General features: G+C 36.1%; 1 protein-coding gene across 1 annotated transcript; it reads right to left on the bottom strand.

Annotated features, from left to right (window-relative positions):
- Positions 1-312: 312 nt before the first annotated feature.
- Positions 313-1,599, bottom strand: LOC127104861 (uncharacterized). Its single transcript, XM_051042007.1, has one exon. It carries the CDS (start codon positions 1,597-1,599, stop codon positions 313-315), a length of 1,287 nt encoding a protein of 428 aa, XP_050897964.1.
- Between the last annotated feature and the right edge of the window lie 16,880 nt (positions 1,600-18,479).

The raw sequence follows: 18,479 nt of genomic DNA, 5'->3' as shown, positions 1-18,479 counted from the left end.
CCATGGTGAGACACTAGGTCGGATAAAATGCTTGGTCAACAACTCTTCCAATTGATTCTTCAGCTCTCTCAACTCTAGTGGCGCCATGCGATACGGAGAGACGGAGATTGGAGCCGTCCCAGGTATCAGATCAATAGAGAATTCCACTTCCCTTTCAGGAGGAAGAGAGGAGACATCCTCAGGAAAAACTTCCGGAAATTCACAAACAACAGGGATTTGTGTAACACTCAGATTATCGCTAGATTCCTTGGTAAGAACCAAGAGAACTGACTTTTCATTCTCAAATAAGAAATTAACCATGCCAACCGTACCTTACAAGATTGTAGTTAGCACATCCTTTGGAGTAGCTTCACTAGATGGAATGATAATCAACTTCTCTTCACAACCAATAAACACCGAGTTGGCGGAAATCCAATCCATCCCCAAAACCACATCAACCTTCTTAAGTGGTAAACAAATAAGATCAATCTGAAAAATTCTACCATTCACCGAGAGCGAACAATTTTCACAAATCAACGGTGTCTCAACCACATCATCCATGGCGGTAGTAACCACCATAGGAGGAGAGAAGGGAATTGCTTGCAAGCCAAGACGCTTCATGCACCGAATTGATATAAAAGAGTGTGTCTCCCCACAATCAAATAATACAAAACAAGGATGATTATTGACGAGACACGTACCAGCAATTAAGGCATTGTTTCTCTTAGCCTTCCTTGCATACAAGCTATAAACTCGGCAGGTACTCCTCCCCTGCATCTGATTCTTATTCTGAGGGCATTCCCTAGACAAGTGCCCCTCCCTCTGACAAGTAAAACACCTAATTCCACTTACAATACATCTTCCAAAATGATACTTCTTACATGCTTGACATTGAGGAGGTTGGTTAGGTCTTACATGTTGCACCTGTTTTCCCTTGAAAGCCTGTGATTTAGGCCTGAACTGGCTTCCTGGCCTTCCTTGGTCTCTCTGCCCACTCCTGTACTGATCCCTTTCTTCTTGAACCTTCTTCAAACTGTTCTCAGCCACATAACATTGTCTTAATAGTTCAGCATAAAAAGTGAATTCCCTTTGAGAAACGCTATGAGAAATTTCACCCCTCAGACCAAAACGAAACTGATCAATCTTCCACCTCTCATCAGGTGTGTACGCGGCTTGTCTAGAATACGCAGCCATATCTTTGAACTTCTCAGCATACGCAGCTACTGACATAGTTCCCTGCCTGAGCTGTTGAAATTCAAACTCTTTTTGAGTCCTCAAAGAACTAGGAAAATACTTATCCAAGAAAATAGTCTTAAAATGCTCCCAATCTCTAGGTATTCCTTGATTGGTCATAAGAGTCGAAGCACTCTCCCACCATCTCACAGTTGAACCCTTCATCATGTGAGAAGCAAACACAACCTTATTTTCTTCACTACAATGCACTATCCGAAAAATCCTTTCCATGCCGGTTATCCACTCCTGAGCCTTCACAGGATTCAGCTCACCATGGAATTCTGGAGGATTCATACGGAAGAAATCTCGGAAACTACCACCTGCAACTACCTGTGGAACTCCTTGAGGATGAAAACCACCATTCCACTGCTGCATCATCTGTTGCATGAATTGACTCTATTGTTGTTGCATCTGTTGCATAAACTGAGGCCATTGAAAACCTTCACTACTGCTTGGCAGTTCAGAGTCCGAATTCTGGGTTCTGGGTCTACCACGACCTCTGCGTCTGTCAGCCATGATCTTGAATGTCATATAAATAGGATTAAGTTGATCAGGCTCAATACTATGAATATAACACCAAGGAAAATGATGACAACCCACATATGAGGCAGAAAGGAATACTTATAATATTTCATGGCTAGGTCGAGGATACGACCTGCTCTGATACCAACTATAACACCCACATTTAATATATGTCTAGAATACATATTATACATAGCGTAAAACTGGTACTGAAATACATAAGTGCCTAGCAGCACCGAGTACATATACAAATACATGCCCAAAATAGCACAACATGGCATAAATGTACATAAGAGTGCCCAAAATAAAACTACTGATCTAGATCATTAGACAATGATCTCAAAAATATCTACACAGCGGAAGAAAAGCCATCGGTCCTCAGGTAAGCAAGACATCACTCTATCTTGCCCTTACCCTTATCGTGCTCAGAACCACCTGAAAAATAATCAACAACATGAGGTGAGATAATAATCTCAGTGGGTTCCCTATCTTATGGGTCCACTCGGCTCTACAGGGTTTTCTAATTAATATTCAACTCATATCCAACTCAAGTCAACAAGGGAACAAAGACTTGAGCGATGGGGAACTAACTCACAATTGTATGGCAACATGCATCTGAGTTCTCATAACTCAACCACGATCATTATTCAGATTACGACGCATCAATTCTTGAACGGACTTACGTCTAAGCCAGGCTCGGTTCATGCATGCTCGTATGATTCGACTTTTGCGGTGGATATTGGGCCATCTATGAGGCTTAATCCCCAGTTCAAGCGACCGTCACCCGTATGGGACTCTAACCCACCTAGGGTATCTTTCACTGTATGAAACTCTAACCCACATAGGTGTCCACCTTTCCCCCATGTCCGCCATGGTTGGGGCCCAAACCCAATTGAGGCTCGAATCATTGGTCCCACATCCCAATGCTTACACGTCTAAGCATACCAATAGAAATATGTACCATCACAGAAAACACACATTCTGAATACATGATCGGTTCTTCAATCATCGGTTCCACGAACCATAACAAAATTCATCAATCATAGGTGACTTCATTCACCACAATACACAATAATAACATGGCATGTTCCATACAATGCGTCTCGTTATCAATCATGGCAACAATTCGTACACGACCTCCATATAAGCTCCGTACGAATGATTATAGTCGTTCAATGTTATATAAGTCATGAACCTCACTCAAGACCTAATACCAATCCTAGGTTAACTTACTATATTCATCATGTTATTCTTACTATTAACATGTATTCAACTTAAGCATGGCATCATAATTGATTAATGGTTGGAAGAATGCATTTAAAAATACTTAAGAAATGGATTTTGAAGTTTTTAACTTGAGTCAATCGATTGGTTGGGGAAGCCCAAATGATTGGTTCCTCTCACATTTCTGTTTTTCAAAATTTACTGAGTGTCAATCGATTGATCCTGAGTGTCAATCGATTGGTCCTGTTAAAAATTTCCATTGTTCATATACAGCAAGTCTCTGCAATCGATTGACATTCAGTGTCAATCGATTGGTCCTGTGAAAATTCCATTTTTCTGCTAAACCAAAGGCTGTCAATGGATTGGTTGACAGAGGCCAATCGATTGATCCACTCACATTTTCTCATTTCACCTCACATACATCATTTTCCTCTGTTCTACCATTTATACAATTACCACTACTTCTTCCAACAAAAACCCATCATATTACATGTTCTCATACACATATAAATCAAGGATTTCAAGCTCACAATCACAAGGATTTTCAAGGTCATAATCACAACCAATCATTTCACCACAACCATAACAAATCATGTTATCATAACCAATATAAGAACACAACAAAGCACATGTTCATGGAAGTCAACAAGAGCAAGAACATATTCATTATATAGAATGGATTATCATGATTTGTCTAATATTCTACAACCCTAACTTTTCTAGAAACCTAGAGTTTCTAACTAGAACCCACCTCAAGAAATTGAAGAGGAGAAGTTGTGGAAGATGAGATGAGGATGAAGATGATGGTGTTGGTTCCAAGCTCTTGCTCTTTCCAAGCTTCTTCTTCTACTCCACTAACCTTGTTTTTCCTTTCCTCTCTTGAGCTTTCCTCTTTCTCTCTATTCTTTCTGATACATAGAAAATGAAGTGGCTTATGGTAAGTAATTGGTAAGAGATAATAACATGTGGTCACCAATTACCACAAGTAACATGTGGTTAGAAAAGGTTACAGGTAGTGACAAATATCTCAAGTGACACCACACTTGTAATATTTGTTCTGCCGGAGCTATTGACCAATTATTAGTGTTACCAAAATGTCCCAATTCATAAAAGGCCAGTTCCCAATAATATTGATTAAGTCAACCTGGACTCACTATTTGCTCTATTTATCCCAATTGGTAACTTTTAGAGCACATAGGAACTCAGTTGACCTCAATTAATAGAAATTTAGGTGTTTAAGGAAATACGGGGTATTACATCAGTTATTAACCATTTATATATTATATGAATCATTAATTTATAGTTCTTTAACTTTGTTACTTAGTGATGTAGAAACCTAAAATTTGGTGATGGAGAAGAAAATTATTGAATTTATTTACATAAAATATACCATAATACAATGTGAATATGCCGAATACAAATAATATTTATCTTGATTATGTAATTTCACTTGTTATTATTTGTATTCGGCATATTTACATTGTATTATGGTATATTATATGTAAATAAATTCAATAATTTTCTTCTCCATCGCCAAATTTTAGGTTTCTACATCAATAAGTAACAACGTCAGAGAACTATAAATTAATTATTCATATTATATATAAATGGTTTATAAGTGAAATTATGAAATAAAGCTCAATTTTATTTGTATTCGACATATTCAAATTGTATTATAGTATATTAAATGTAAAACAAATTAATAGTTTTCATCTCCATCACCAAATTTTAGGTTTCTTCATCACTAAGCAACAAAGTTAAAAAAAACTATAAATGAATGATTCATATTATATATAAATGGGTAACAAGTGAAATTACATAATCAAGATCAATATTATTTGTATTCGGCATATTCACATTGTATTATGGTTAATTTTATGTAAATAAATTCAATAATTTTCTTCTCCATCACCAAATTTTAGGTTTCTCCATCACTAAGTAACAAAGTTAAAAGACTATAAATTAATGATTCATTTTATATATAAATGGTTAATAAATGAAATTACGTATTAAAGTTCAATATTATTTGTATTTGTCATATTTACATTGTATTATAGTATATTATATCTACAAAAAAATTAATATTTTTCTTCCCTATCACAAAATTTTAGGTTTCTTCATCACTAAGCAACAAAGTGAAAAAACTATAAATGAATGATTCATGTTATATATAAATGGGTAACAAGTGAAATTGCATAATCAAGATCAATATTATTTGTATTCGGAAAATTCATATTGTATTATGCTATATTATATGTAAATAAACACAATAATTTTCTTCTCCATCACCAAATTTTTGGTTTCTTCATCACTAAGCAACAAAATGAAAAAACAATAAATGAATGATTCATATTATATATAAATGGGTAACAAGTGAAATTATATAATCAAGATCAATATTATTTGTATTCGGCATATTCACATTGTATTATGGTATATTATATATAAATAAATTCAATAATTTTCTTCTCTATCGCCAAATTTTAGGTTTCTTCATCACTAAGTAACAACGTTAAAGGACTATAAATTAATGATTCATATTATATATAAATGGTTTATAAGTAAAATTACATAATAAATCTCAATTTTATTTGTATTTGTCATATTCACACTGTATTATGGTATATTATATGTAAAAAAAATAAATATTTTTCATCTCCATCACCAAATTTTCGGTTTCTTCTTCACTAAGCAACAAAGTGAAAAAACTATAAATGAATGGTTCATATTATATATAAATGGGTAACAAGTGAAATTGTATAATCAAGATCAATATGATTTGTATTCGGCATATTCACATTGTATTATGGTATATTTTATGTAAATAAATTCAATAATTTTCTTCTACATCACCAAATTTTAGGTTTCTTCATCACTAAGTAACAACGTTAAAGGACTATAAATTAATGATTCAGATTATTTATAAATGGTTTATAAGTGAAATTACATAATAAAACTCAATTTTATTTGTATTCGAAATTTTCACATTGTATTATGGTATATTATGTGTAAAAAAAATTCAATATTTTTTGTCTCCATCAAATTTTTTTAGGTTTTTCATCACTAATTAACAAATTTAAAAAAACTGTAAATGAATGATTCATATTATATATAAATAGGTAACGAGTGAAATTACATAATCAAGAAAAATTCAATATTTTTCTTCTCCATCACTTCATATTAGGTTTCTTCATCACTAAGAACAAAGTTAAAGGACTAAAAATTCAATATTTTTCTTCTCCATCACCAAATTTTAGGTTTCTTCATCACTAAGCAACAAAATGAAAAAACTATAAATGAATGATTCATATTATATATAAATGGGTAACAAGTGAATTTACAAATAATATGCCGAATATTTTCTTCTCCATCACCAAATTTTGTTGTAATATTGTTGTGAATATGCCGAATACAAATAATATTTATCGTGATTATGTAATTCCACTTGTTACTTATTTATTTATAATATGGATCATTCATTTATAGTTTTCTTCTAACTTTGTTGCTTAGTGATGAAGAAACCTAAAATTTGGTGATGGAGAAGAAAAATATTGAATTTTTTACATATAATATACCATAATACAGTGTGAAAATGCAGAATACAAATAAATTTGAGCTTTATTACGTAATTTCCCTTATAAACCATTTATATATAATATGAATCATTAATTTATAGTCCTTTAACTTTGTTACTTAGTGATGAGGAAACAAAATTTTAGGTTTCTTCTAACTTTGTTGTTTCCACTTGTTACTTATTTATTTATAATATGGATCATTCATTTATAGTTTTCTTTTAACTTTGTTGCTTAGTGATGAAGAAACCTAAAATTTGGTGATGGAGAAGAAAAATATTGAATTTTTTACATATAATATACCATAATACAGTGTGAAAATGCAGAATACAAATAAATTTGAGCTTTATTACGTAATTTCCCTTATAAACCATTTATATATAATATGAATCATTAATTTATAGTCCTTTAACGTTGTAACTTAGTGATGAAGAAACCTAAAATTTGGTGATAGAGAAGAAAATTATTGATCTTGATAATGTAATTTCACTTCTTACCATAATACAATGTGAATATGGCGAATACAAATAATATTGATCTTGATAATGTATTTTCACTTGTTACCCATTTAAATAGAATATGAATCATTCATTTATAGATTTTTAAATTTGTTGCATAGTGATGAAACACCTAAAATTTGGTAATGGAGAAGAAAAATATTGATTTTTTTTTACATATAATATACCATAATACAATGTGAAAATTTCGAATTCAAATAAAATATAGTTTTATTACGTAATTTCACTTATAAACCATTTATATATAATATGAATCATTAATTTATAGTCCTTTAACTTTATTACGTATTTCATTTTGTTGCTTAGTGAATATGCCGAAAACAAATAATATAATATTGATTTACATATAATATACCATAATACAATGTGAATATGCCATAATATACCAACAGAGATACAATGTGAATACAATGTGAATATGCCATATATATAATATACCATATTACGAATTCAAATAAAATTATTGTATTTATTTACATATAATATACCATAATACAATGTGAATATGCCAAATACAAATAATATTGATCTTGATTATGTAATTTAACTTGTTACCCATTTATATATAATATGAATCATTCATTTATAGGGTTTTTTTAACTTTGCTGCTAAGTGATGAAGAAACCTATATTTTGGTGATGGAGAACAAAAATATTGAATTTTTTGACATTTACTATACCATAATACATGGTGAAAATTTCGAATACCAATAAAATTGCGCTTTATTACGTAATTTCAGTTACAAACCATATATATATATAATATGAATCATTAATTTATAGTCCTTAAACGTTTTTACTTAGTGATGAAAAAACCTAAAATTTGGTGATGGAGAAGAAAATTATTGAATTTATTTACATATAATATACCATTATACAATGTGAATATGCCGAATACAAATAATATTGATCTTGATTATATAATTTCACTTGTTACCCATTTATATATATATGAATCATTCATTTATAGTTTTTTTTAACTTTGTTGCTTAGTGTTGAAAAACCTAAAATTTAGTGATGGAGAAACCAAAAATTTTGTGATGGAGAAGCAAATTATTAAATTTATTTACAGATAATATAACATAATACAATGTGAATATGGCGAATACAAATAATATTGATCTTGATTAGGTAATTTCATTTTTTACCATTTATACATAATATGAATCATTCATTTATAGTTTTTTTCACTTTGTTTCTTAGTGATGAAGAAACCTAAAATTTGGTGATGGAGAAGAAAATATTTTTTTTTTACCAATAATATACCTTAATACAGTGTGAATATGACAAATACAAACAAAATTGAGCTTTATTACGTAATTTCACTTATAAACCATTTTAATATAATATGAATCATTAATTTGTAGTCCTTTAACGTTCTTACTTAGTGATGAAGAAACCTAAAATTTGGCGATGAAGAAGAAAATTATTGAATTTATTTACATATAATATACCATAATACAATATGAATATGCCGAATACAAATAATAATGATCTTGATTATGTAATTCCACTTGTTACCCATTTATATATAATAAGAATAATTCATTTATAGTTTCTTCAATTTGTTGCTTAGTGATGAAGAACCCTAAAATTTGGTGATGGAAATCAAAAATATTATTTTTTTTTACATATAATATACCATAATACAATGTGAATATGGAAAATAGAAAAAAAAATTGAGCTTTATTACTTAATTTCACTTATAAACCATTTATATATAGTATGAATCATTAATTGATAGTCCTTTAACATTGTTACTTAGTGATGAAGAAACCAAAAATTTTGTGATGGAGAAGAAAATTATTGAATTTATATACATATAATATACCATAATACAATGTGAATATGCAGAATACAAATAATATTGATCATGATTATGTAATTTCACTTTTCACCCATTTATAATTAATATGAATCATTCATTTATAGTTTTTTTAACTTTGTTGCTTAGTGATGAAGAAACCTAAATTTTTGTGATGAGGAAGAAAAATATTGAATTTTTTGACATATAATATACCATAATACATTGTGAAAATTTCGAATACAAATAAAATTGAGCTTTATTACGTAATTTAATCTTATAAACCATTTATATATAATATGAATCATTAATTTATAATCCTTTAACGTTTTTACTTAGTGATGAAGAAACCTAAAATTTGGTGATGGAGAAGAAAATTATTGAATTTATTTACATATAATATACCATAATACAATGTGAATATGCCGAATACAAATAATATTGACTTTGATTATATAATTTCACCTGTTACCAATTTACATATAATATGAATCATTCATTTATAGTTTTTTCAATTTGTTGCTTAGTGATGAATGTAACACCTCAAAATTTGCCCTCCTCTCTTGGGACTAGCATTAACATATTGCATACATTTTTAGGTCATTAGGCATTGCATATTGCATATCATGTGGTTACATTGTGCAAGCCATCCTCTCAAGTCTTGATTAGAAGATGAGGAAGTCAAAGTGCAAGCCTAGGGTTTATTGACTGATCATTGGCCATCTGAGGATTGGGCAGTGAATTAGGGTTTCATGATTCTCAATGGATGTTGGTCTTCATCTTGATTGCAATAATACATCATCATCATCATGGTTGGATGTCATCAGAAGATTGAAGAAGATTCCTTGAGATTAGGGTTTTGACCACTGGTCAACCCTAATCAGTTGCATTGGGCCAATCAGGGCTTAATCAGGAGATGGGGTTTATGATGGTTATGGGGTTCATTATGTGATTATATTGAGCTAATTGAAGCTAGGGTTTCACCCTTGAGCCATTTCAGTTGAAGATTGGGGCTCAGATTGATCTATGCATTGCCAGATTTATCTATCAGATGAAAAGTCAACTGTGGTCAACTGTACATGATCTGATGGATGTGGAGGTGGAGATGAGTTGGATGCACTTCATTCATGTTGGAACAAGTGTTAAATGACATCTCAAAGCTCAAGAATGGAGAAAATCAAGTCAGGACAAAAATTGCCAAAAGTAGAAAGTGACTTGTAATTGAAGTTTCCAAAAATGGAAAGTTTTTGACCTCAAGACCACGTGTCCAAGGAAGCTTCAAATGAAAATTTGTTCAACATGAAAGTTGTAGATCTTGTTCTCACCTTTCCAAAAAGTCCAAGAACTTGAAAATCCCATGTATGGTTGGAAAATTAGGGCTCAGTGAAGTTCAAAAATGACCCATAATCAGGAGGCCATAATTTCCACATGGTTTGTCCAAATTGCAAGTTCTTTATATGCACAAACTCCATTTGACATGTACTTTCATGGTGCATAATTGGATTTTTTCGAAAGTGGTCAATGCAAAAAGTCAAATTTCAACTGGACAGTTAAATGGACCAGGGGCAAAATTGTCCAACTTTCAAAATAATTGGAATTTTTGAGTGGGGATTTTTGCAACACCTCATGAATGGTATTTGAAATGTGTTGGAATCATCACTTCATGCCTAAGGCTTGTAATTTGAGATTTGGTTTGAAAAATGAAATGGCAAAAATGGACAAAATGCAAATACATAGTGAAATTGAGATTGGCCTATCCAATGAGCATGAGACAAATGGAAACAGCTCACACATGACATTTGGATGTTGTGTGAGCTGTCAAACAGGTGGCATGAGCTGTCCTATGGAAATTCCATTTTGCCCTCACTTGGAAATTACACTTTCACTTAACAATTCCAATTAGCTAATGATGATGATTAAGCTTGGTTTAAACACACATATATATTCTTAATCACTCCCAAAACATAACAGAAAATCATTTCACCAAAATCTAGATCTGAAACCTTTCCAAATTCTCTCAAACCCTCAAGAACACCAAATCTTCAAATTCATCAATCTTCACCAATTGTGGATCAATTTGCGAATTTCTTTTCGCATTCATCTTGCCTCAATCTCTACTCCATCTGTTTTTGTGTTTCATCATCAAATACACTTGGAATTGCAACTGTCATAGCAAGGTGCTCCAATGGTGAATTCGAATTTTGAGCACTAGAAGCAACATCAATTGAAGCTAACACCTCTAATCATCTTCCTTATCCCTCTACTGCAACTGTTTGAAGGAATTAAGCACCAAGGCCACGCGAACAACACTGCCATTTCCAGGTTTGAGAAAATTCGAATCTCATGATTTGCTCCATGCTTATGTGCGTTCTATAGGTCATGTTATGTAGATTACAGTGATGTGTTTGGTTTGTGAAATAGATGACCATAGCTCACGAAATCTGGATTTGAATTTTTGTGTCCAAACCCTAGATCGATCGATTCGCATGATATAGGAATTGTTAGGTTACAATAGGTTGGTATTTGGATTGTAGAGGTTGAGACGGTTCGAACGGTTACTCATTTGCTAATTTTAGTGAAAATTTCGTGTTCTTCAAATTCTTGAAAATCTGGAAATGTTTGAGATGAAGACGAAGCCAAAACGCTGTTTGATCTTGTTTTCCGTTTGAAAATTCGAATTCTGTGTTTACCGCCCCCGCCATGCAATATTACAGAAATGCCATTGTAAATTCTATTTAATTTTAATTAATTCTTAAAAAAATCATTAACACATTAAAAAATTCATAAAAAATTGTAGAAAATTCAGAAAAATATGGAAATTTTTGTGTTGACTTCCTTGTTGACTCTAGAATTTGTTTGACCTATTGGTCAAAGTTGTGCATGGCAAAAATATTGTTTGACCTAGGCTTATTTCACATGTGTTCACATTTGATACATTTTACCATTTGGTTCATGAAATGCTCATAATGTAAAATAAATGCCTGGAAATTTTTGTGATGATTCTTGACTGATTGATGTTCATTTCCATGTAAACTTTATGAATTTTTGATACCTGGCCATTGAGTTATGAATTTTGGAACTTAGGTGTGACAATGTGTGTCACACCTCATTATGTCAACTTGATGGATTTATTTGAGTGACCTAGACTTGTTGGAATGAAATGAAATTTTGCATGATGGTTGATTAGCATGTTAAGATGCTATGTGAATTTTTGTGGAATTTTATGTGGCATTTTCAAATTGATTGGTATTTTTCATCTCTGTTGGTCAAAATTGCAAGCTTATGTGACATAGGTTGGTAGATTTGATGTGAAATGCTCCTATTGTATTGAATGATCATGAAATTTGGTAGGCTTATAATAGACACATAATGTGACATCCCTGTTTTGGTCTCATCCATTTCTTTATTGTTTTCATTGAGTTATGAATTTTTGAAGTGAGTTCATGTATTGATGTTGTGATTTGGAGCATGTAATTGTGTCTGTTTTGGTTGATTTTCATTGACATAGTTCCCTTGGTCCAATTAGGCTAAAATTTGACATGCTAGACCTTGAATATCCCCTGTTTAGGTGTAAATTATTTGAGAATTTTTGGAATTGCTTTGATGTGGATTTGAAGGCAATAGTTCTGTTTGCATGTTTGATGTTTCATTTGAATTAGTTTGCCTTGTTTTGTGCATAAAATGAACATGAGGAATGATATGGACATAGGATCAATTGTGTTTGTTCTTGTTTGACATTAATTTGAGTTTGGTTGGTGAATACCTTGCTGTTTAGGAATTTTTCTTGCCTTTGGACCCTAGGCTTAGCCTAGTGGTCTTGTTACTAATGTTTGCTTGATTTTTCAGGATCAATAGCACAGTGCACATGGAGAATGAATCAAGTTAAATGCAATTGATGTTGTTTGATGTTTGTACACTAACATAACTTTGTTTTGTAGGTTGTGAAGCTTGGGCTTGAGCCCATAGCTTGCTTTGCTGTGCATTGCTTTGTATAGTCTGATTGATTGAACTTTTGCTGTTTAGTTTTGTCTGTCTGAGTACTAACTATGTTTGACTGTTTCCAGGTACTTTTAGTTGCTCAGTTCCTTGTGAACTTTTGCTTTGCTTTGCTTAAGCAACTTGCATTGAGGTAGGTCCTCTTGACTTCATGTAGTCTGGAGACCCGGTCTGTTATTTGGCCGGGCAAATAAATGTCTGAAGTCCTCCTTAAGAGGCGATGATTGTGCTTGTTTACTTTTGTGCCAAGCAGGTAAAGTCCTCTGTGAGGCAATTGGTGGAAGTTAGGGATAAGCAATCTATCCCCCACTATTCTGTGAGTCTTCTCCTTGCTCCCATTACATGGTTGTAGCATTGAGATCCAAACCCAAGATCTTGTGCAGTGCACATTGTGTCAGAGTCTCTGAGTATAGAAGGGTTCCCCCCATTCTGGACCCATGCTCATTTGTCAGAAGCTCTCCCTGGTTAGGGATAAGTGCTGTGAGGTCTCATCCTCACTTCACCTTTCATCTGTTTCACCTTAGCCTCGTGATGGCAGGGTTAAGAGCAAACACAGCCCGTACAGATGACTTGCTGAGGCAGTCAAACCTATTGATTGAGCCCCCTTGTTTGGCTATAGTGTGTGCTCTGTGGATATCTGATTGACATGCTTGTTTGAGATGCTTGTTCTCATTTGATGTATGCTTGTATGCTTGCTTCTTTCCTGGTTAGGAGTAGCTTGCTTATGCAAGTAGGATAGAAACCTGAACTTAGGGTAACGATGCATGACAACACTAGGCTCGAGTCCAGCTCCCTAGTAGTGTGTCTTTCCCTGGTTTCTGGCTAGCAATTCAGTCCCTTTAGGGGGAACTACATCGCCCTGATCCTTGTTCCAGACGAGGTATGTAGGCAGGTGGTCGTGCGAGACCACTCCGGGCAACCTTTTTCTTTTTTTGTGTGTGTCTAATTGTTATTTGGCTGTGTGTTTTGGCTCGGATGCCGACGTAAGTCCAATGCTTGGCTGTCGGGCTCCACGTTTGCCATTTTGTGTTGTTTTGGTTCGGATGCTAACGTAATTCCACCAAGTGGTTGTCGGGCTCCATGTTTGCCATTTGTTGGTGTGTTTTGTGTTGTTTGGCGTGCGTAAGCCGAACTACAGTGGCTCTGATTCTTGTTCCAGACAAGATATGTAGGCATAAGGTGCGATACCTTATCGAGCTCCCTTCTCCTAACCCCACCTGCGTTCCCCGTGTGTGTGTGTGATGTTTTAGCAACCTATTCTTTATTTTAGAGCGTGGATCCCGTCGAGTACGACGGACGTGAGGGGTGCTAATACCTTCCCCTTGCGTAACCGACTCCCTTACCCTTTCTCTTTGGTCGCGAGACCATGCTTTTCCAGGTTTCTCTGAGCGTTTCCTTTCCCTATTTTGGGATAAATAACGCGCAGTGGCGGCTCTGTGTTGTGTTTTTATTTGAGTCCCGCCGGTTGATTTTTCGCAGGATGCGACAGCTGGCGACTCTGCTGGGGATTTAGCAAGGATGTTGACCTGTGCTGGTCCATCGTCCCTAAGCGAGCCTCTCCTAGCGTTCTAGGATTAGTTTAGGTTGCTTGTTGTGTGTTATTTATTGCATTTGTTATTCTAACCCTCCATATTTACATTAAATGTTTGCATGCATCATTCTACGCTGTTGCCGTCCTCTGTGCAGGTGGTTCCTCTGTTTGGGGTGGGTGTTCTGAGTGGGGCTAAAACCCAGGCCTGAGTATACACCTAGGATTAGTGTGGTCTCATGTCGCCTCTTTCATGTTAAGTCAACATGTGCCTGGCGGTGTGATGTACCACAAGCCGGACGAGGCTCATTTGATAGTGCTCTTCTCTGCGGATATTCCGCTTTGTTAGAGTCACTTCATTTGAGTTGTTGACTCTGGTGACCGATCATTTCCCGGATCTTTAGTTTAGACGGTTTTAAGGGAGCTACAATGGCACACCCGAAAGGGCAAACCCATTGAGTATCTCCGCCCGATTATCGAGACTATTATCCGCCTTAGGATGGCTTGTTTAGAACTTACCTGTGAGGGGAGGGTGTTTCTTTCAGATGTATGATCAGATGGATTCAGATGGTGACTTTTTGATCTGTGATTCAGAGACATATTTATAAGTCGGATTTATGGTCATTTATTGCCGAGACGCCGGAGTGCTGTCCGAGATTTATCAGTGGGGATCCGTTTATTTCAGGATTCCCTGGGCCGATTCAGATGGGGATGGTGTGTCTGCTCAGAGACCAGTGATGATGATGATGTATCTGTCTTCCGTTTATTTCGGAACCCGTGGGTCAGAATTGTGATTGTTTGTTCCTCAGATGGTTATGATCAGTTCAGAAACCAGATTCAGTGCAGATGATCAGATGGCTTAGAGGATGGCAACGCATTGCATTCATTCATCAGCATCATTACATCTTGCATTATTTGCATCTAACCCATGTTTACCCATATGCAGGGACATTTTGGATTGATATCCTGGTTGAGAGACTTTCTGCTCAGACATGAGGACCGGCCGGAAGAACAACATTGCCTACAGTTTTTTCGATCCAGAGATTGGTGTGCTGAAGGATATGATAGCATTGATTACACCCGACCATGTGGGGATGTTTCGGGAGGCATACGGTGGTATCCTGAAGATGGTTTTCAGATTTACTGATAGTGATAGGAGTGCCATTCATACCCTTCTCCAGTTCTATGACCCAGGTCTAAGATGTTTCGTATTTCCAGACTATTTGTTGGGACCTCTGATGGAGGATTATGTTAGCATCCTGGGTATTCAGATCCGAGATCAGATTCCTTTCCATGTCACCAGAGCGGAGCCAGATATCCTTGGGATTTCCCGTGCTCTTTATTTGAGTCCGGAAATGGTCAAGGAGGGTTTGAAGGAAAAGGGGAAGTTACCTGGATTTCATTTGAGTTTCTTGGAGGCTAATACCAAGGAACATGCTGCTATGGGTAACTGGAAGACGGTGTGCGCATTGATTGCTGTGAGCATTTATGGGATTGTTCTATTTCCTAATCAGAAGAATTTTGTGGACCATAATGCTATCAGATTGTTCATGCAGAGAAACCCTATTCCTACTCTGATTGGAGATGTTTACTATTCAGTGCATAACAGGAATGAGAAGAGGCGTGGTGGCTTGATCAGATGCTGTTCTCAGTTACTCTTCAAATGGTTCATGGGGTATTTGCCTTCTCGAGGTGCCTTCGTTCAGATTGATCCTAGTGTCAAGTGGTCCTTCAGGTTGATGGGTCTGCGGGCTGATGATATTTCTTGGACTCATAACGGTTTGGTTGGAAGAGACTTTATATGTAGTTGCGGGAGTCTACCTAATGTGCCTTTGGTGGGAGTTCAGGGTTGCATCAATTACAACCCAACGCTTCTTAGGAGACATATGGGGTTTGCTATAGAGGGTCCTCCCCTCGGGCGAGAGATCCAGGAGTCCTTCTATTTCCCGATTGACGGTAACCAGACCAAGCTGAGGCAGGTATTGGATGAGTGGCGAGATATCCAGAAGAAGGGTAAGGTTCCTTATGGGAAAGTCAACTGTCGGTATTTTCCTTTGTTTGAAGATTGGTTGCGAAAGAGGATTGAGGTTACATTTCTACCATTTCCTGGAGGTGATTTGGGGTGTCCTATGATTGAGGGTACAAGTTCTTCTGTCAGCATGGAAGAATTCCTCGAGATGAAGAGGGCCAGAGACCAGTTACTTGCAGAGAAAGCTGAATTGGAGAGAAGTGTTGCTCATTTTCAGGCAGCTAATCAGGAGATCAAAGTGAGGATGGAAGATCGAGACAAACGACACGCCATGGAGGCCAAGCGCTTTGAGATGGATACAGCCTACTATGGGAAGATCAGTCAGGCTTTAGCATCGTCCAACCGGGAGCATGACATCACTAAGGATAAGCTGTTCAGAGCATTGAAAGTCATTGAAGATGAGAAGAGAAGGCAAATCCTAGTGAGGGATCAGAGAGATGAGAGAGCCAGAGTCCTCGCTGCAGAATGGGAAGCGGAGAAAGCAAAGATCAAGGCTGAGAGAGATCATTACGTGGCGGAGAGAGACCACTACTTCAGGCAGATGAAGATTCATCAGAAGGAAGTTGGGAGACTGCAGCAAGAGAATACAGAGCTCAGGTTCGCCGCAGAGTTCGCGAGGATGGAAGACGAGATAGGGCCACCTGTGGGACCCTCATCCAGTTAGATCTTTCATTTGTGTTGGATTACCGTCAGGCCTGTTGACGGCATCTACTTGCTTGTATTTCTTTCCTATTCTGGAGGATTGTATTTGATTTTATCTGACTTGATGTATGACTATGGCACTGTTTGTGCACTTTTTGCTATGTGATGGTATTTTTCATTCAGTGATTGGTTTTCAAGCTTTATTTGCTTTACTGTATGCACTCACACAAGCACACACATGGTTGGGGGTATCATGCTAAATCACATATCTCCGATCTGCACGATGAAATCAAAGGCTGAATATCAGAATATTAATGCCGGATTATTATTCTCAATGATGCCAGGATCGAGAGACAAAGTGTCCTTCATATGGATAGGCACTGCATCCATGCATTGATCATAATAACCTGTGTTTTATTTTGCAGGTATTTGTTACTAATGTGCTTGTTTGTGACAGGAATCATTGCTCGCGCTCGAAGAACAGTACCTTTGCACTCAACGCGCCCTCACAGATATTATACCCGAAGAAATACTCCCAGACTCATGGAGCTTCCCAGTGCAGATATGCTTGAACTGAAAGACAAGATGAACGAGCTGATCAATATAATGCAAGGCTTTGCAATTGGTCAGAAGGCTCTGGCAGATAAAGTTGAGAAACTCGAGCGGGTTTCCGCAGCAAACAGTGGGGTTAACCTGGATGGAGTCTCCAACCAGGGGCAGGGATCTCGAGACGGCGGAAAGAGAACAACTGTGGGTCTCGTGAATAATGCTGGTGCTGCTGGTCAACCAGTGCCGAGTCAGAATCAGAAGGACAATTTTGTGCCTCCGTTTTATGGGTTTGATGAAGACCAGGAGGAGGACAGAGAGGCTGACCAGTTCTCGATGCAGAATGAACCTTTTGTGCCTTACAACGTTCCTCCTCAGAACAAGGAAATTCAGCTGCTGGCTGAGAAAATCAAGGTGCTGGAGAGTTATGCCACTCCCGGGGTGGTGAATATGTCTAACATGGGGCTGGTTGATGGGATTGTGATCCCACAGAAGTTCAAGGCGCCCAGTTTTGACAAATACAATGGGAGTTCATGTCCGGAGACTCATCTGCAAGCCTTTGTCCGCAAGATCTCTGCATACACTACAGATCAAAAGCTTTGGATGTACTTTTTCCAAGACAGTCTGTCTGGAGGATCCTTGGAATGGTATACCAAGCTGAAATCTTCTGATATCAAGAGCTGGCAAGATCTTGGCGATGCCTTCTTTAAACAGTATCAGTTCAATGCTGATATGGCCCCGAGTCGTACCCAGCTGCAGGGTATGTCTCAGAAGAATAACGAAGGATTTAAAGAGTACGCTCAGAGGTGGAGGGAATTGGCTGCCAGAGTTCAACCTCCATTGGTGGACAGAGAGATGTCTGATCTCTTCATGGGTACCCTGCAAGG

The sequence above is a fragment of the Lathyrus oleraceus genome, chromosome 7 (assembly GCF_024323335.1).
Source record: "Lathyrus oleraceus cultivar Zhongwan6 chromosome 7, CAAS_Psat_ZW6_1.0, whole genome shotgun sequence".
Classification (NCBI taxonomy): Eukaryota; Viridiplantae; Streptophyta; class Magnoliopsida; order Fabales; family Fabaceae; genus Lathyrus; species Lathyrus oleraceus.
The sequence above is the reverse complement of the archived record's forward strand: the minus strand, read 5'-3'. Positions and strand labels throughout refer to the sequence as shown.

Bases quoted from the DNA above. Each gene is read 5' to 3' on its own strand.
- LOC127104861 (XM_051042007.1), bottom strand. From the start codon at position 1,599: ATGCAACAGATGATGCAGCAGTGGAATGGTGGTTTTCATCCTCAAGGA.